Source organism: Misgurnus anguillicaudatus, unplaced genomic scaffold, assembly GCF_027580225.2.
Source record: "Misgurnus anguillicaudatus unplaced genomic scaffold, ASM2758022v2 HiC_scaffold_33, whole genome shotgun sequence".
NCBI lineage: Eukaryota > Metazoa > Chordata > Actinopteri > Cypriniformes > Cobitidae > Misgurnus > Misgurnus anguillicaudatus.
Window position 1 is genome coordinate 7282887 of NW_027395283.1, and position 21731 is coordinate 7304617.

Here is a 21731-nt window from a genome sequence, read left to right on the forward strand (position 1 = left end):
TCAGGGCTTTCGGCACGGTGCGCACGTGCACCGAAAGGCCGAATGCATTTTGTGTGCGCCTGTGCGGAACATAATACGTGCGTTTCCGCACGAACATATTAAGTGGCGGAAGTCTCCGCGTTCAGCGCAAGTCTTCTGTCAAACATATAACATAATTCGGCCCGCAGAAAGATTTTTATTTACTTAGTTGTATATCCGTTTGATTATTGATGTAAACGTTTACGTGTCGTATCTAAAAGCGCATGTTAAACGCGTGTCAACGCGCGCACGACCTGATTTTGCAGAGTTCGACGCGTTCCTGGGTCAACAAGGGAGGGGCTTTGAAAAAAAACTTTCAACCAATCAGCGCAGTCACACGAGCTCGTTCAATTTGAGCGCCCATTTCTACCACTTTCAACCTATGCGTCACTTCGGAAAGTTCGCATCCATTTTGTGGATTTGTGCAGGTAAGTGTGCATCTTTAAACTAAAGCCATATGTTATTTGTCCTTTCTCAGTTTATTATTTACTGACTCACGTTTGTACATGGATGATTAACTGACGCGATTTGCTAGACTGTTTATATATATAGGCTAATGTCCAAATTAACCTTTTCCTAACGCGCTAAACAGCACGTTTATTATGCAAATTGGTAACCGAACCTAATCGTTTAGCCTTCCAGGCCGAGAGGTGCATCACTATCGCGTAATCGTATCTTTATTACATAAACAGATGAATATATGTACCAGATCCCTTACAAAAATTAACCATGGTTTTACTACAGTTAAAAAAAGGTGATTACTGTAGTAAAACCATCGTAACCACAAAATAACCATGGTTTTGACAAGCATGGTTTTCATAAACCATATTTAAACCGTGCGTTAGTGGAGCAAAACCATGGTTTTGTTCATAGTAATCAATACACCAAAATACATGGTTACTACACTTTTACCACAATTAAACCATTGTTAATTTTCATAAAGGATACTTTTTTCCATACTTTGCGGATAGATTTGGACCAAACATTGGTAATTTCAATAAAAATGAAATGTCTTGTGTTGATCCAGGGTCGTCATATGCCCGTGATGATCCAGGGTCGTCATATGCCCGTGATGATCCAGGGTCATCATATGCCCGTGATGATCCAGGGTCATCATATGCACGTGATGATTAGGGTCATCATATGCCCGTGACGATCCAGGGTCATCATATGCCCGTGACGATCCAGGGTCATCATATGCACGTGTTGATCCAGGGTCATCATATGCTCGTGACGATCCAGGGTCATCATATGCACGTGTTGATCCAGGGTCATCATATGCTCGTGACGATCCAGGGTCATCATATGCTCGTGACGATCCAGGGTCATCATATGCCCGTGATGATTTAGGGTCATCATATGCACGTGACGATTTAGGGTCATCATATGCACGTGACGATTTAGGGTCATCATATGCACGTGACGATCCAGGGTCATCATATGCCCATGATGATTTAGGGTCATCATATGCCCGTGATAATTTAGAGTCATCATATGCACGTGACGATTTAGGGTCATCATATGCATGTGACGATCCAGGGTCATCATACGCCGTGATGATTTAAGGTCATAATCTCTTACAATACAAACAATAATTTATCACTGAATTTGATTAGTAATAACAATAATAATATAATATATTGTGCTGACACAGGGATCTCAGTTAATCTATATTATTATTATTATTATTGTTGTTGTTGTTATTATAATATTTTTGTTATGAAATGTCTTGTGTTGTCTCAGGGTGATATTTTTTGTAGTTCACTTATAATCCAGTGATTAGCTTATCTAATGTACAATAGTAATAATAATAATAATAATAATAATAATAGTTATAAAAGTTGCTTTTTTCTCCCCAGAATGTAAAGAGAAAATGGAGGAGTATATAAAGAAAACCGTGTTGCGGGAAGAAAGACAAAAAGGAAAAAACAAAAATATTACAGTTGATGTCCATGTACTGAAGAAGGAAGAAAACCATGAGACATTCATCAAGAAAACACTTGAAACTATGAAAATGTTTAGGAACACAAATTCTGCAAGTCAGAAGGACAAGGAAAATGGATACTATATTTTCTACTGTATCCGGTCAGGGAATCCCCTTGAAGGAAGTTACAAAAGTGCAGGATGTATGGCTTACACATCATTTAAGGTTAAAAATGATTGGCTGAGCCACAAAATCATTGTGCAGCATACCAGCAAAGAACACAATGGGCACAATGCAACTTGCGAAAAAGAAGGACACTTTCAAACAGTGTGTCCAGATTTGGTTAAACAGATTGAGGAATGGATCTCGCTGGGTGTCAAGCCAGATATCATTTTATTGGAAGCCCACAAATGGTCAAGGTCTCGTGGACACAATGACTTGAACAACCGTCAGTACTTTGTTACTCCAAAGGACATTGAGAGTATTCGCACATGTTTGCTACGCAGAAACCATTTGGATAAAAATGATGCTATTAGTTCAGCACAATTGTTAACTGGTCAGTGCAAGGACAATGTAGTTTTTTTTCAGCCTTTTTCCCATGAGAAGGATCTTATTATTATCCTTCAGACACCCAACATGAAAGAAAATCTAAACAGACATGGAAAGAACATTATATTTTTGGATGCCACTCATTGCGTCAACCAGTATAATTTTCCACTTTATACACTGGCTATAAGAGATGACTATGGCCATGGAGTTCCAATTGCCTTTATTATAACAAGCAGTGAGAAGGAGGCAACACTGGTAATGGCTTTACAGCAGTTTAAAAGAGTGTGTCCTGCACCAAGGTTTGTATATTTTCTAAATTTGTTTATAAAACGGTAATAGACGTCACCTCAGAAACACTGTTTAATAGTCTTTGAAGGTTTTGATTATTCTTTTTTTTTACTAGAATTTAGTTAAATATATTTTTTAAAAAACAAATTAAATTTACTTAAAGCAGCAACATATTGACATATCAGCAACATTAGTACATATCTAACATTTTCAGTGTATCTTTAAAGGGCACCTATTGCATTGCTAAAAACGTCGTTTTGTGTGTATGAGACGATGTGTTTCGCATGGTTAATGGTTAAAAACACATTGGGCTCTATCTTACACCCGGCGCAATGCAGCGCAATGCGCGACGCAAGTGTCTTTCGCTAGTTTCCACCCTAATTTTCACGTTTAGCGCCGCGTTGTTTAAATAGCAAATGCATTTGCGCCCTCTTTTGCGCCCATGGGCGTTCTGGTCTGAAAATGAGGTGTGTTCAGGCGCATTGTTGGCGCGTTGCTATTTTGAGGCCACTAAAATAGACTACGCCATTGACCACCAAAAACCTGGTCTAAAGTCAATGGCGCAATATGTTTTATGTTATTTAAAGAGCGCATAATATGCGCCTATTAACGGGAGGACAACGCGGGTTTGCTTATCACAAAGTACATGAATGCGCAGCAGCACAAAAATGCTTTTAAATATAAAAGATTAAAGGATTGAATGTAAAAGATTATTATTAAAATCTCTTGGACATAAATGTGGACTAATTATGAGACGTTAGAAGGCGCAAAGAGCTGCTTCACCTGCAGCCTGGTAAGTAAATAAATGCTTTGCTTTAAACAAATGCGTCTGTTTTTAAATGTTTTTTTAATGCTACCTCACGGATTTATTGTATATGATGACTCTGTACCTGCGGATATGGTGAGATGAGAAACATTTTTAAATAATGCTTAAAAAAAAACGCTGTCCAAAGTGCTGAAACGTGAGGAGAGCCGTTTGTAAATTCTTTATCTTCTGTTTGTTACAAATAAAGTATTTATACTTATCTTACATACTTGTAAATAATTTTTTGATGATATTGGATAGCCATACATTTAAAGCAATTAAAAGTCTGCTTTTTTACTTCCATGACTAAAAGAAAACGGGTTTTAAAGGTTTTAATAAAAAAATAACAATTTCAATACAAGTGAAAAACAACACAATTATTTAACATTAATCTTAAACTGGTGATCTTCTACCTCCGCTTAGTTTTTCAGTTTACAAAGTCCGTCATCTAAATAGGGATTAGACATAGCGCTAGCGCAACTTGCTTTTAAAGGGGATGAGAGCTGAGACTCTCATTGGTTTACTGCACGTTACGCCCAAAATACTCCCATTACAATAGGACCTACCCTTTTCGACCATGCGCTCGGCGCAAAAAACATTTTTCCCGTCGTTAAATTAGCAAAAGTGGATTCGGACACGCCCATTTAGACGTTGCGCTGTGCGCTTTAGACAATGCGCTTAGATCGTTAAAATAGGGCCCATTATTTTCCACATACCGTACATTATTGTTGCTCCAGATATCCTGTTTTTGTCAAACACTTTGTACAAAGCTTATTGATTTGAAAAGCGTTGTGTCCCTGATTGGCCAGCTAATCTGTACGTTGTGATTGGTCTGAATACCTCTGATGTCAGCCAGAAATGTGACACTCCTTAGCATGTTTGAAAGATTTGGTCACAATGCAATGCTAACAGGAGTTAACTTACAGGCTGTGAGTCAAAGCAGGAGGAATTATGATAATGACCGTTGTGTTGAAGTCAACCGGCCCAGGAAGTAAACTGTTGCCTACAATCTGTGTGTTTGTTGTAGTTCATGAAAAGAGATTTACGTTGGAGATGATAACTTGCGTTATCGTTTATATTGGGGTATTTACCTTTTTCATATATCATTACCATGTATTAATACACACTTACACATCAAAGAAAAAATAAAATCATGAATCAGACAATAGGTGCTCTTTTACTACTGTGGCAGTTTTTCATGTCTTTCATATAAATACAAGCCCTGGCAGTGCCAGCTATTCCTTATTAGATTTTTGCACTTAGGTTATTTTTTTTCTATGATGAGCGAGAGGAAGAGAGATGTACATTGTTTATTCATGTTTTTGGTATATTTTGTTTCCTTCAGGTGCTTTATGGTGGACAAGGATATGTGTGAGATTAATGCTTTGCGGAAAGTCTTTTCTGAGTCAGACATCCTTCTTTGCTGGTATCATGTCATGCAAGTACGTATATACACAAATGTATAATATTCTTTTTTTTATATAATGTAAGAACGTTATTGCATGTTACTGTTTTCAGGCTGTCGTCCGTTGGCTTACAAAGACAGACTCTGGAGTCAGTGGATCATCAAATATCGATGTTAGAACAGAAATTGTTTCTTTCGTCAAAAAGATGAAGCTTTGTACAACCGTATGTAAAAATTAACAATTCCTTTTTTTATTTACAGTATATTTTTACTTCAGGGCAACCAGCTAACTTAACATTAATCGGTTATGCTGTTTAATTTTGATAAAATAGGAACATGATTTTAAGTCAACTGCTGAGCAGTTCTTCACGAGGTTTGAAGATTTCCCAGCTCTTTGCTCATACTTCAGGGTTCACTGGCTGGAAATAGGACACATGTGGTCTGACTTTGGACGATGTTACGACCATGCTGCTTCTGATACAAACAATCTTGTTGAAAGGTATTCACTATTTAATCAAAGCTACATAAACTATAATTCTAAAAACAATGTAACGCAATCATATTAATAGATCTTTCTTTGCCTGTCTATTTAGATTTTTCCATCGCCTTAAATATCAGTTTTTGGGTGGGATTAGGAACCGTAGGCTGGATGATCTTATCAAAATTCTCCTTAAGAAGACGGATGGATACTTCCAGACCATTCAAGATTTGCATGCAGTTGGAAGAATGAAAAATGCTTCTTTGAAGTCAGGACAAATACTTGAATCAGCATCTAGATTGGTAGAGAAAGGTTGGGAGAAGGACATTCAGCTCATAGACCACGACATGTACATTTATGAAATTCCATCAGAACAAACCTCTGGTCTCTCCTACAAAGTTTGTCCTTCTGAAAGTTTTTGTAGTTGCCCAATGGGAATCAGAGGACATCGCTGTAAACACCTTGTACTAACTGATTTGCTAAGTAAAAATGTTTCTCAAAAGTTCCCTGCTTTGGATTTTCAATTAAATGCACATGCGACTGTAATTCAGCAAAAACAGCTTTACTCAGTTTTGTGCTTTGACACAAAAGAGGTGGATGTAAAAAGTTTATGTAATGAGAGAATTTACCACACTTCCGCTACAACGCTTCAATGTACCTGTTGTACATATTCTTATTATAAGAAATGTGCCTGCCTTCTCCTGGCATGTGAATTATTTGATGTCAAGTTAAAAACAGCTGTATCTACTTTGGATCAAGACACATCGCTGCAAGAAAACATGAACACTGCAGCAAACCACTCTAAAACTGAAATAGAGATGTTAAATGAAATACTGGAGACTGTGAAGCAATGGCAGACAATTCCTAAGGACATCTGCCACAAAATTCAAGACTTGCATGACAATGTAACAAATGCTTGCATAACTGGACCTAAACTTCCAGAAGCTAATGTGGATTTGACAAGGAAGATAAGACCATTGTTTCCACACAGAGCAAAAAATGTTAAACGTTGTTATAGAAAAAATCTTAAAAGGCTAAATACTAAAGCTAAATAATAAATTGAATGCAAACATGAGAAACATTCAGGAGTAGTAGAATGTAAAATGTAATTTGAAAAACTAAGTTCATTTAAACAAAATTGTACATATATATATAAGCAATGAAGTTAGCGTGACTGCTGTTTTAGTCTTTTATTTTAGAATTCTTTTTTTTTACAATTATTGTTTTAAAACAAAGTAAAATTGTCATCCTAGTGGCCATCAATATAAGGTCTCTAGATGTAAATGAAGCCATGTAAACAAGCACCATTTAACACTACCCTGGAACTATCAGTGTTTGTTTTGGAACAGTGAACTGTTATTGTTTTAAACTAAAAACGAATCTATTAACTACTGCTGTAGTTATGTTTGTTACAATTTAACATTGAGAGAGCTACTTAAACTGACTGATTAAAAATGAGATGACAACATCAAGAATTTGTGGTCCAAATGTATGTGTGATGAGGCTAAAAGGGGATTCATCTCCCAGTCTTTCCCTCAGCAAGGACTGGAGCGTGCAGAGTGCATTCCTGTAAAGAAGAGTGGACATATTAATAAGGTGCAAGAAATGGGTATAAGAACTGTTGTAGTGGAAAGCAACTTACTTTGCAACCTCTGCCTCTGCACTTGGAACAATTGTACCCATGTCTAGGTTGACATGTCGCCCAAGCGTTGCTCCCAGCTCCTGGGCTAAATCTGTGGCCTCCCCTTCACTGAGGGCAGAGAAGATGCTCATTTTTGTCTTAGCTTTTTTTGGTCTTTGTAGTCTAAGCTCCTCTGGGAGATCCTCTTTACGAACCTTTGGATGAAACCAATTTGTTACCATGTTGTAAAACATTTTTATTTCTAGTTAGAGCAAATAGCTGTAAAGTTTGGATGTACAAACCCTAATCAGGCTTCTTAACATGTTGTTTGACATGTTTTCTGTAATGATTCTTCGTTTTATTTCATCCTGAATGACTGTGTATTTCCTTTTCGTGCCTGGGACTGATAGCCTTCCCAGGACGGTGTAGCTTCTTCCCTGAGCTGTTTTGTTCTCTTCTCTTGTTGTATGTTTATTTTCTTTCTCTCTACATTCTATTTCACTTTCCTTGGTTATATTTTCCCCTTGCCATTCCTCTTCACTTTCTTCTGCTTCGTTTTCCTGTGCTTCTCTCACTCTCTCAAAAATGTTTTCCTGTTTTTCACTTTCTTCTGCTTTGTTTTTCTCTGCTTCTCTCCCTCTCTCAAAAATGTTTTGCTGTTTTTCACTTTCTCCTGCTTCATCTTCCTCTGCTTCTCTCCCTCTCTCAAAAATGTTTTGCTGTTTTTCACCTTCTCTTTCTTCTGCTATGATTTCCTCTGTGTCTCTTTCACGTGCTGTATAGGCAAAACTCAGATTGATCAGGTTAATCATTAGTATTACACTTTACAATTAATGCAACAGTTTAAATTCATATCACCTGCCACTTTAACACAACAAAGTTATATTTGTGTACCAAAAACTATATTTAAATTTGTATGACAATGATAAGTGGTATCTGAATTTCGCCATCTAAATTAATTTTAATCTAATAAAAACCTAGTATTAAGTTTAACAAATATATTAGGATTATGCAATGTTGTATAAAACAAAACACCTTCTAAACATCTTCGCATTTTGTCCCTGATTTGTGCACGCCTTGAAAATGCATCTGCCAGCGTAAACCAGGTTGTACAGTCAAGCTCATTGATTAGTTCTTTGGGAGGATCCTTCAGGAAAGGAATGAAACAAATTTCTGATTAAAATGATTTTAACTTATATATAGTTCTAAAATTACAAACGTTTAGAACTTACATTCAGAAAGTGCTCTGCACAGAGTAATACAAATATGCCACATTCAGAGCAGTTTCTCTGCTGTTCAGGTACCCGTACTTTCAGGGCTGGCATAGAAGCCGCAGAAAATGTCCGGGGCTTTTTTTGTGTGTTTTTCCACATTCCTGTTAAGTAACTGAAACAAAAACCATTAATAAATCCACAACCAATATGACAGGCACATTTTTTTAACTTTGTGTTAAAGCAAATCTTGTCCTGATTTTACTAAATTACTGTATGTTTACTATTATACAATAAAATGTAGTTCATCCTCAAATTAGGTTTACTCTTTTTTCTTTTTTTTACAAATTTATGACTTTGTATGAGTCAATGCTATTACAGTACATGCCGCAATCACATTTGGGCCGATATACAACAGAACCAACCTTCGTATATTTTGGAAAACCTCCATGCTATCACTCACTTGCACAGGCTTGGAGTCTAGCATTAAAATGCAAGGCCTAAAAGTAAAACACAACTGATTAAAGAATTCCTGGATTAATAATATAACTGTAGGGACAACAGCATCTAATTTAACTTAAAAGTAAAATAAAACTTAAGTACAATTTAATTACTCATATGCAACATAAACATCTACCTCTTTTCTACAATTTTTCGCCCAGTTTTGATATATTCCCCTTCTTCATTTCCAGGGAAGCACACAATCATGAGTCTCCAGTGATTTCTGAAAAAAAAATGTAAACACTTTTATAGACGATATAAAAAATTACATGTACCATACACAGTAAGAGGGACAATTATTTATTCGATTACAAACATTTTAAAATGGACATATAGAATAAAAAGTATATTCAACTTGTTCTTGATGTGAGTTACCAATCATAGTTGTTCAGAAAGCTATAGGTTTAATGTTTTAAAGTGAAATGATCTGTTATTCTGTATGATTTTGTGTTATTCTGTGAACTCCTGTCGTATCCCAAATTGCTAATAAAAAATACTGTTGTATTTGCAATAAAGATCAAAACAACAAAAAGATGCAAAGAATAGTACAGCCATGGAAAAAAAGAGACCTCTCCACATTTGCATTTTCTATTTCTACATGTAATATGGCCATTCTAGTTTAGTGACTGTTGTATTTTAACATAAACAAACTCAGTAGTGAGTGACAAAGTCACATAACAGTAATGTGAAAGACAGGATGATAAGAGTTATGAAAGTTGTGAATAAAATTCCATAAAATATTTACTCAAAACAGCATGTAAAACCATTACTATTGTGTGTATAGTACATAATAGTTGTTCAAAAAGCCGACAGCATATCTATCTCAAGCCCTATTCGGACGGGATTAGTTTTACAGTGGGACCTCAGAGAAAATCGTGTTTCTCAGAGGTCCTCTGTGTTTTAAATCCCGTCCGAATCGGCCATGTCTGTGTTTCTCTGACGACCTCGGTAAAAATTCCAGAGCAATTTACCTACTGTTTTTCACAACCTGATCTCACGAATTTCCGTGGCATAGTCACGGAATTTTTTGCTCATTTTTCTGTGACATTCTCACGGATCTCCGCATATTTCCGTGGCCCTGCCACGGACTTTCTTTACTGTGGCATTCTCACGGATTGGTTACTCAACTGTTTTGTCCTATTTTCTTACCATTTTCGCTTCGGTTTAGGGTTAGATTTACATAAAATGACATCCCTACCCAAACCCAACTCTAACCCCAATGCCAGGCGACAATTGATTAAAGTTTAGAAAATATAAAAGAATACATCAGAAAAAATTGTATAAACCAATACTTACAGTGACAAAGTAATGCAAGCACCAAATCTAACCCTAAACCGAAGCGACAATGGTTTGAAAATAGGAAAAAGCAGTTGAGTAACCAATCCGTGAGAATGCCACGGAAATATGCGGAGATCCGTGAGAATGTCACGGAAAAATGAGCAAAAAATTCCGTGACTATCCCACGGAACTTTGTGAGATCATGTTGGTTTTTCACCAAAGTCAGAAGTCCTCTGAGAAATTGTATCCCGTCCGGATGCAAATGTATGTGTTTGCCCGCAATATCTTTTGAAAACGCGGTTCTTTTCGTGTTTTGATCTGCCGCAAGGTCTTACTAACGCGCGTACATACTTCCTGAGTCCCATTCATTCAGATCATATCACTCACTGTCTCTTGCTATTTTGACTGTTAAGTCCCATTTCAAATGGTCTGCCAATAAATGCTGAATATATATTTTTGTGGAATTGAAGAAATTTTGGTAGTCGTTCACAGAATGAAACACAAACAACAATTTTACCTTGAAACATATGTAGGCTTTGTATGTAGGCTTTTTATTCAACAACATTGGTTTAGTTGCACAACGTCTACATTAATGTGAAAAGGGAGTAAAAAAAAAGTAAAAACAGTAAATAATAAAATATGTTAATGAGTAAGTAAAAAAAAGAAGTTCTCACCCAAAGGCATTTTCAACTATCAAAAGATAGTCCTTACGAAAAATGTCCTCATGCTTTGTCCATCTGATGACATCTGTGTACCCACTATAATTGCACAGATGACATTGTAAAGAGCATATCCGTGGTTATAATGTATTTTTTAAATACAATTCAGAGTATAGGCTACTTATGACAGTACATAGATTTTTAATGCCATGCAGAGCATCTAAAAACATACCTGTCCTTGGACCACAAAACCAGTCAAGGGTAATTTTTTATCGATATTTATATTAGTGATGCACCGATCATTTAAATAAAACGATATCAGATATTAAAAAATAAATAAAAAATATTGGGTTGTTTTGGCTGGGTAGCTATTGGACAGGACACATTTCTGGGTTAAAATGACCCAAATTATGGGTTGTTTTAACCCAACTGCTGTTCCGCTGTTCCGATACCCATTTTAATTTATTTTTTTCTTAAGCAACACACAAGATAGACTAAAAGAGTACTGTACATGAACAAGATGTTAATTTGCTTGTTAACAGGCTTAAATAGCCTTAAAAAAATTAGAGATAAGAACTGCATAAGGCATAAGGATCAAACATGCAACATACTTGTGGCAATAGAATTAGAATAAGTTGTTCTATAATGTATCTATCAACAGTGTTGGGAAGGATACTTTCAATACGTATTTTGTTACAGAATACACCCCCCCCCCATTTTTTTTAAAAATTAATCTGGGCTCGGTTCCACAAAACGTTCTTATCACTAAGTAGTTCTTAACCTATTCCTTAACCTCTCTCTTAACTCTATGGCACGATTCCCAAACGTTCGTACGCTAAGTATATCTTCTGTAAGTCACACTTTCGTAAGGTTGGTCAGGGCTGCGTTTCCCGATAACATTGACTCTTAGCGCGCTACGAAGACTGTTAAGTTAAGCCTTAACTACAGGTTTACCTTTTCTAGGCGTGTTTCCCGAACTGTACCTTAGCGGATTTCTTAAGGTATACTTTCTTACGTACGACGTTACCAGGTGCTGTTCATGGCGATGGTGCTGAATAGGTTGATATCGATTGCTCGACAATCAATTATTCACTTTATGTAATAGGTACTTCGCTGCGTTATCAGAGAGCGGTGTATTTATTAAAGAAACATTTCAGAAATAGTTCAAGTTACATTTATTAGGAATATCTGGTAAAAATATTTCAAATTGCAAACAACTAAATATAAACCTTGTATATTTTATTTTATATCAAACCCATGCAAAACTCGCAACTTCATGTCCAAAAGTATAATGCATAAACTGCTCCAATGCATCCATTATTCCTTCACTTTAAAGGATAATTTATATTAGGGGTTCCCAAATGCGTTGCACAGGGAAATAAGGTGGGTCGTGCAAGTCACCTGGCTTGGCATTACACTTAACCCTCTGGGGTCTAAGGGGTTTTTAGGGCCCTGGGGAAGTTTTGACATGCACTGACATTTGTGCTTTTTTCAGTTGCTTAAAAACATATTAATGGCAAAAGTCTCATAACACTGCGTTCAGCACAAACTGGGCTACAATATCATATAATCAACATGTATGTACATGTTTGTATTTTTGAGAGAAAAATGTTTATGCGTGGTTTTTGAAAAAGCAAAAATTTTAAGTCACTGATATAAGTCCACTAAACTAATTCTAAACATGTTTTCCCAAGACTTTTCAAAACAGGATCTAGTAGTCTAGAGTTTTTTCTTCAAAATGATGTGGAAATCATTCGGCCTACTCGTTCACATAAAGCAAGATATTGAGTTACAATTTCTAAGACACTTTTGCTTGGGAAAGGCTGTATGCGTGGAGGCGGGAATGCTCCTGAATAATCAGTGATTGACAGCTGAGAGACAAAAGGGTTGCATAATGAGCCACATGAGCCTTGTGGGGATGTTTAACAGCAATGTAACTTTCTCTGTAGTAAAACCATGATGGTTTACTTTTCAATTTAAATGTAAATACACACTATATATATATATATATATATATATATATATATATATATATATATATATATATATATATATATATATATATATATAACATTAATTTCACATGTAGGCTATAAGATACCTTTTAAAAACCATAGTAGCCTAATCAAAGTGAACACAGGGTTTGTGTGCAGCAAAAAGCTCAAAAGAACAACTGCCTATCGTTGTTTGGACTCTTAGTTGTGTTTTTGTAATCATTATATCATTATAGTAGAAACACAACAAGAGACATGCATGATAAACTTGCACGATAAACTTGCTCAATGTTTGTTTACAGCCGCCGCCATTACCTCACGTGTTGCTCATGAAAGCAGCCGGCTTGTTCGACTTCATGCGGCGCTGCAAAGATCGACAGCCGGGTGACGTCAAACTACCGCGAGAGTGATCCGCGAAATCATATCGAAGAGTTTGCTTTTAAATCGCTCTCGCGAAACTCTGACGTCATTCGGGTGCCGGTTCTTGTGGCGCCGCATTAAGTCGAACAAGCCTCTTAACTTATGTGTGCACATGCGAGTGATCCTGTGTTTAATAAACGTGCTGTGCGGAGATATATGCTTAGACGCAACTAAATAAGGATTGTACTGTTTGCAGTCGCGTATTTTATAAGAATACCAAAAACCGCGTGGATTTCCTGACTCGCGTGTTTGTGCATGCGTTTCCCATCGCGTGAACTGTTTGACGGAAGACAAAGAAAACACTCGCGTCTGGAGATAGTGACACACATACGCAAGTAAATAAGGATTGTACTGTTTTCAATCGCGTATTTTATAAGAATACCAAAAACCGCGTCGAGTTTCCTGACTCGTGTGTTTGTTTATGTGTGTTCCCCTCGCGTGAAATGTTTGACGGAAGAACAATGAAAACACTCGCGTCTGGAGATACTGACACACATACGCAAGAAAATAAGGATTTAGATGTCATGTTTTGGTGCAATCGGATGAAACAACAAGGAATGGAGAGACTGGGTTGTGGACTGGATTGCGTATCCATTGACTGCAGGAGGCACAAGTTATGCATATGGATGTCTCTGCTCATTCACTTCAATGGCGCGTGGGCGTGGCGATCTCTTCTCATTACAGATAATCAGGTAACATTAGAAAGACGGTCCCTCTCCTACTTCTCATACAGTTTACACCGAATGACAATATATGTTTTCGATCTCACTTACATCATTTAAAAGCTGACATTCCAAGCATTATGTAGACATTTATCTTTTGTTTATAAGACATGTATTCGTGAAGTTACAGTTAATTTTCTGACGCGTTTCTGAAATGGCTTCACTGAGGGAGAGAGAACAAAACGCGCATCATGTTTATTTTCTTAATTTTGCGAAAAGCACAACATTCTGTTTTTATTGGGAGTGGACAGAAAAAAAACTAGACACTTTAACGTTTTAAATGATGTATAAATCATATCTGTATGTCTAAAATCAGCAGAGTTATCTAAGTCTCTTTACGGAGTGATTGAAAAATAAAGAGTTGGCGGCGCCCGCGCCGCAGCCGACCCCAGAGTGTTAAAATATATAAAAACTAATTGTTGTTCATTAGTTCACGCGTTTATGTGCTTGGACACTGCGCAAGCAGCGCGTTTACAATGCGGATAACGCTTAATGGACGCATTTCTGGAGCCGCGCCTGTCTGTTTACCTTAAATATAACATAAAATATATATTATATGATATATAAATATATATTATGATTGTTTTAGGTTTTAGCTTTGATTAGTTTTATTGTGGAAAATTTGTTGACCTTATCCAAACAATAATCAAGTGGAGCATTTTCTTTTGAGTGTTTATAAAGAATATGGCAGGCAGCTGCCTCAAAGTTAGATAACATTAAAAAACGTTGATGCAAAGTCGACTTAACATCAATAATAATATTTAGGAAAATCAACAATTATGATTTCGTGATGAATGTGCTCTCGTGGTCTGCGATTTTACTTGATTTGTTTTATTGCAGCTAAAACAGCCGGTAAACTAAAGATTTAACGGATTTGAAATGCACAAATGAACTAGTAAGATTCGCTGTGTAGCTGCCTGCCATAGTTTCACCAACTCCTCCACCCAAACTCTTTTTTAATAGTTTCTTAAGCCTGTAATAATAGTTCAAAGCTGATGTTCCTTTGGAAAAAAATATTAAAAATCTAACAAAGTGTAATAATGTCTAATTATGTGAATATTTTATTCTTTAAATAAAAAAAATGCCTAATGTAACACGGAGTGTACTTCAATTTTTTTTACAGATATTTAGTTATATAGACTGCAATCTACACAAGCTTTTATCACAGTGATGGCCCCTAGCGGAGTCAAGTGGGATAAGGTATAGCTAAGAGTGCTCCAGACCAACCTTCCGAACGAACGACTTACAGAAGTGATACGTAACTAAGAACGTTTCGGGAAGCACGTATTAACGATAAGGTACAGCTTAAGGTACAACTTAAGAACGACGTAGAGCTAAGAAGGTTTCGGGGAACCCAGCCCTGTACCTTAGCGGGTTTCTTAAGGTATTCCTTCTTACGTACGACGTTACCAGGTGCTGTCCATGGCGATGGTGCTGAATAGGTTGATATCGATTGCTCGACAATCAATTGTTCACTTTATGTAATAGGTACTTCGCTGCGAGAGCGGTGTTATTTATTAAAGAAACATTTTAGAAATAGTTCAAGTTACATTTATTAGGAATATCTGGTAAAAATATTTCAAATTGCAAACAACTAAATATAAACCTTGTATATTTTATTTTATATCAAACCCATGTCTGTTTACCTTAATATAACATTAAAATATATGATATATAAATATATACTATGATTGTTTTAGATTTTAGCTTTGATTAGTTTTAATGTGGAAAATTTGTTGACCTTATACAAGCAATAATCAAGTGGAGTAGTTTCTTTTGAGTGTTTATAAAGAATATGACATGCAGCTGCCTCAAAGTTAAAAACATTAAAAAACTTCGATGCAAAGTCGACTTAACATCAATAATAATAGTTAGGAAAATCCACAATTATGATTTTGTGATGAATGTGGCATGCGATTTTACTTGATTTGTTTTTTTGCAGCTAAAATAGCCGGTAAACTAAAGATTTAACGGATTTGAAATGCACAAAAGAAATAGTAAGATTCGCTGTATATCTAGCTGCCACCTATAACTCCAACCAAACTCTTTTTTTTTATAGTTTCTTAAGCCTGTAATAATAGTTCGAAGCTGATGTTCCTTTGGAAAAAAATATTAATCTAACAACCATCAGTGTAATAATGTCCAATTATGTTTCATTCTTTAAATAAAAAAATGCCTAATTTAACACGGAGTGTACTTCAACTTTTTTTTTACAGATATTTAGTTATATAGACTGCAATCTACACAAGCTTTTATCACAGTGATGGCCCCTAGCGGAGTCAAGTGGGATAAGGGCAACATGATCTCACAAAGTTCCGTGGGATAGTCACGGAATTTTGTGCTCATTTTTCCGTGGCATTCTCACGGATCTCCGCATTTTTCCGTGGCCCTGCTACGGACTGTCTTTTTCGTGGCATTCTCACGGATTGGTTACTCAACTGCTTTTTCCTATTTTCAAACCATTTTCGCTTCGGTTTAGGGTTAGATTTGGTGTTTGCGTTAGTATGTCACTTTAACTATTGGTTTATACTATTTTTTCTGATTTATTCTTTTATATTTTCTAAACTTTAAACAATTGTTGCCTGGCGTTGGGGTTAGAGTTGGGTTTGGGTAGGGATGTAATTTCATGTAAATCTAACCCTAAACCGAAGCGAAAATGGTAAGAAAATAGGACAAAACATCCAGACCAACCTTCCGAACGGAAGGGATACGTAACTAAGAACGTTTCGGGAAACACGTATTAATGATAAGGTACAGCTTAAGGTACAACTTAAGAACGACGTAGAGCTAAGAAGGTTTCGGGAAACGCAGCCCAGAGCATGTAAGCGGAGCGGTTTCCTAAAGAATCAGCTTGCTCGAACCGCAAATATGCATTAGGGCTACCCTCGAATAATATTTTTTTCTGGGCAGATAATGTGAAGAAATATAATATTTTAATTAAATTCAGGCGGGTGGCGGTTGAACCAATCAAATGGAAAAAAATCCATTGTTAAATTGTGTTACCTACATCAGTAAAAAAAACAAGCACATATCGGACAGTAATTTGGCTAGTTGCGTCTATGCTTGTTGCTTTGTTTTGTTTTAATAATAGCCTATCAGGGATAGCAACAACTCGCGTCTAGTTGCAGCACCTGGGCAGCGCCAGATGTTCAGAACGCAAGAGCTAAACTTCTACAAGCTCAGTAACACCCACAGCCATATTAAACCATTTTAAAACATTATTTAAAAGAACTTACCCAAACCATTAAGCAGACATAGAATTTAGATGTAGGTAACAATAAATAATAATAATAATGCAATGTAATATAATTTGTTCTTTACAGAGAAAACTGCAACAAGGGAGATAAAGAGTTTTTCCCTCCCAGCGTCCTCAATTATTTGTGTCAAATGCAAGTAAATTAATACATTTAATTTAATCACTTTAGTTTAATACATTTAAATTGATAAAAACTAATTAAGCTGTAAGAATGTCGTTCTGAAACATAACTGCGATTTATCAGCATTGCTACGCTTCGATTTTAAAGAAACGCCGAGTCTATTCATTTCGAAAGTCCACCGTGCATGTTCACATTAGTAACAACCCCCAAACTTGCTTGCCTGCTAATAAATGGTCAAGGTTTGTCCGCTAATTTTTCTTACCTTCTTTTCTTTTGCTGAGTACGGAGCCCGTCTCAAGACATGGTAGAACTTAAAAAAAAATCGTTGCCACGTTTTATTAATTCGTTCCCTTGTTTAAGCTAAATCGTGGCCACGATTTATTTATTCGTTTTCTTAATTAAGCTAAATCGTGGCCACGTTTTATTAATTGAAGAGTTTCGTTGCAAAACGAGATAAATCTGTTTTTTTAATTGTTCAGAAATCTCGTTTTTTGGTTGTGCATTCCAATTAATATCAATTCAACTGCAGTTGGTTTGTTTTGATTTATACCTTCACAACTTAAAAAAATACAGCTAAGTAGCACCATAGAACAAAATAATAACATGATAACATAATAATAAACGTTTTGACAAAAATGTAGAAAAATGGATTTATCTCGTTTTTGCAACGAAACTCTTCAATTAGTGCCCAGGATTTCATTAAAACCATCGGGACATTAACATAATGCAGCTTAACACATCAATACAGTGATATTAAAAGATCAAATTCACTAAACACATTATTAATGACGCATACTACATGCAGTTTTATAAATTCCTGCCCAGAATTTTATAAAAATCATTGGAACATGCTTATAGCAGCTTAATGCATTAATACATTGCTATTAAGGATAAAATACCTTATGGGTCGTAACTCCTGCCCAGAATTTCATAAAAAAAAAAAAACATTTGGGCTGCGTTCTCCGAAACTACCTTAACGCTACGTCGTTCTGAAGTTGTACCTTAAGCTGTACCTTATCGCTAATACGTGTTTTCCGAAACGTTCTTAGGCCCGGTTCCCCAAAACGTTCTTATCGCTAAGTAGTTCTTAACCTATTGCTTAACCTCTCTCTTAACTCTATGGCACGATTCCCAAAACGTTCCTACGCTAAGTATATCTTCTGTAAGTCACACTTTCGTAAGGTTGGTCTGGACCATTCGTAAGCTCTCTCTTAGCGTTGTTTGAGTGCAAAACGCTAACAACGCAGTCTTTAGAAATCAGCGCAGTACAAGTCAAACTATGGTATGCTGACAATGATTTTATGTTATGGACATTTTTAAGACTTATAATAAAATATGTTTGCAATGGATACAGGACTATTTATGCAGTTGACTTTATTTGGTATCAGAACTAATGAATCAAAGACGGCGCCGGTGTTTGTTTCCTCTATGTTTATAGCGTTTTCATCACGTTACATTTATAATTTATTTAGAAAGATTAAAGATTTCAATTGGTTATACTAAAAAGCAATAATATCATGTATTCTATTATACAATTTATTAAATATTTAATATTTGACAGTTTTATGTCTTTTAACATATAGCGTGTCTTTTTCTTTTCTTTTTTTCTCTACTGTTTGTTTTAAAACTGTTATGTTTCCAAACATAATAAATATATATTATACATATAATATGATTCATACTGTAAAAATAATTGACTTACAATCAAGAACAATCAAGATACATTACATAAATGCACACATACATCTCAGTAGCCATTAAAACTTTCAATGTATATAAAGAATAAACGTATAATGTGATAAAAACGCTATAAAAACACTACACTAAAGTGAAACATAGAGAACAGACTTCCACACAACACCGGCCGCGTAACTGTTTAGTCCATGCCAGTTTTTTTATTCGTCAACCCTTAAACCTTTTGACATTTTGCCTGACGTGGCTAAATAAAAAAAAACGCCTTCCAAGACAACTCATTATGGAGCTGCTAGATCTTCTCAGACCATATTCTCTATCTAACTAGGTTGCTTTTTATTGAAAACATTAATGGTAAGCAATACCGCATTAAACAGAAATACTGCAGCTGCTTGCCAATCAATTCTGATTGTTAAGTACCTTAACATTCGTATAAAAGTGTATTAAATTTTTTTTTAAGTCAAAACCCATGTCAAGAAGCGGCACAAGTGGCACAACGGGATAAGGAGGGTGGATAAATAGCGAGGGATACCCGGTTCGTCTACCGACAATTTGATCATTTAATTAATAGTCTATATTTTACGGATAACTTAAACTATGTTAAAATAAATGTGACTGGAATAATTTGAGTAATGTTCCATTTGTATATAACGTGTTGTCTTTCTTAACGTCGTAATGCACCTTCGCGTGAAGTGGAAAATCGATCCCTGAGTGATCGATCGCAAATAATTCAGCACCTTCACTTGGGACAGCGCCATTGTACGTCGAACTTAGAGGCAGCGTGTTAAGAAGCTTCCTAAGAGACACTTTGGGGAACACACTTAGGAACATCAACAACTTTGGTAAGATATATCTTTTTGAGTCTTCTTAGCATGCTAAGAGTGAACGTTATCGGGGAACCGGGCCTTAGTTAGTATCACTTCTGTAAAAAAAAAAAAATAATTATCACTTCTGTAAGTCATACGTTCGTTTGTAAGGTTGGTCTGGAGCGCTCTTAGCTATACCTTATCCCACATGACTCCACTAGGGGCCATCACTTTCATAAAAGCTTACATTGCAGTCTATATAACTAAATATTTGTAAAAAAAAAAAAACACTCCTTGTTTAATTAGGCAAATATTTTTATATTTAAAGAATAAAACATTCACATAATTAGACATCATTACATTGATGGTTGTTAGATTTTTAATGTTTTCCAAAGGGACATCAACTGGGAACTATTAAATGCTACAGTATTAAGAAACTATTTAAAAAATATATTTTGGGTGATGGAGTTGGTGAAACTGGCAGCTATACAGCGAATCCTACGATTTCATTTGTGCATTTCATATCCGTTAAATCTACCGGCAAGTATAAATAAATCGGGTAAAAAAAAACCTAATTTGGATTGTTAATGTTAATTCGACTTTGCATCGAAGTTTTTTAATGTTTTATAACTTTGAGGCAACTGCATGCCATATTCTTTATAAACATTCAAAACAAACTGCGCACTTGCTTATAGTCTCCTAAGGTCAACACAATTTCCACATTAAAACTAATCAAAGCTAAAATCTAAAGTAATCATAATATATATTTATTTATAATTATTATATAATATATACCTTATTAATGAGTCATACTACATATAGCTTAGTTTTATTAATGTGCAGAATTTAAAAAATATAGTTTAATGCATACTAATACTTTAAATACGGTGCTATTAAAAGATTAAAATCACTATAAACCTAATTAATGAGTCATATACATATACAGTTTTTACTCATTCCTACCCAGAAAAAAAAATTTTGGGACATTAAAGTGATGCTTAACGCATTAACGCAGTGAGTTGTCCGAGAAATGTTTCACCAAAAATAATGAGTAAATCATTAGTTAGTTATAAATACATTAACTTGAAATGAGCAATTATTACAGTTTTAAAAACTAAAATATATAAGTGTGACATTTTTAAATATATTGATTCAAATTTACAACAAATATTAAGGATATTAAGGATATTTATTAGAAATAATATGTTAGTTAAACACTTATTTTATTTGATGTATACACCTAAATAATACTATACATTTTACACAAAATTTCTGTTTACTTTTTAGTCATTTATTTTGGTTTGTCCAACTAAAAAAATCACCAAAGTGACATAAAGAGATTTTATTAAGTTATTTTAATGGTTTATTTTGGTGATATTTAAGCCACTGAATTATTTAGTTTAATTTATTACTGCATCACGTTAATGTCCCAATATGTTTTTTTTAATTCTGGGCAGGAATTAAAAAATTGTATATGAAGTATGACTCATTAATAAGGTATATATAGGTATAACTTGATCTTTAAATAGCACTGTATTGATGCGTTAAGCATCACATTAATGTCCCGATGTTTTTTTTTTTTTTGTATTATTCCGGAGCAGGAATTAATAAAACGGTTTAAGACCCAAGATGTATGAATTTGATCCTTATATAGCAATGTATCAATGCGTTAGCTCACCTTATGTTCCAGTGTTTTTTATGAAATTCTGGGAAGGAGTTAATAAAACTGTATATACACGACCCATAAGGTGTATTAATTTTATCCTTAATAGCAATGTATTAATGCATTTAGCTGCTATAAGCGCCACTATTCCGATAATTTTAATGAAATTATGGGCAGGAATTTATAAAACTGCATTTAGTATGCGTCATTAGTGAATTTGATCTTTTAATAGATCTGTTAGCATTGTGTTAATGTCCCGATGGTTTAAATGAAATTATGGGCACTAATTAATAAAACGTGACCACGATTTAGCTTAATCG

The 21731-nt window shown here is 35.3% G+C and overlaps 2 protein-coding genes across 2 annotated transcripts; both read left to right on the plus strand.

Moving 5' to 3' along the window:
- The first annotated feature begins 271 nt into the window (after nucleotides 1–271).
- LOC141363202 (uncharacterized) lies at nucleotides 272–5103 on the plus strand. Its single transcript, XM_073865802.1, has 3 exons — nucleotides 272–446; nucleotides 1878–2790; nucleotides 4930–5103. The coding sequence occupies exons 1-3, from the start codon at nucleotides 401–403 to the stop codon at nucleotides 5048–5050; spliced, it is 1080 nt and encodes a 359-aa protein (XP_073721903.1). The 5' UTR covers nucleotides 272–400; the 3' UTR covers nucleotides 5051–5103.
- On the plus strand, nucleotides 5099–6970 carry LOC141363201 (uncharacterized). Its single transcript, XM_073865801.1, has 3 exons — nucleotides 5099–5213; nucleotides 5322–5488; nucleotides 5583–6970. Exons 1-3 carry the CDS (start codon nucleotides 5196–5198, stop codon nucleotides 6520–6522), a joined length of 1125 nt encoding a protein of 374 aa, XP_073721902.1. The 5' UTR covers nucleotides 5099–5195; the 3' UTR covers nucleotides 6523–6970.
- Nucleotides 6971–21731: the final 14761 nt, after the last annotated feature.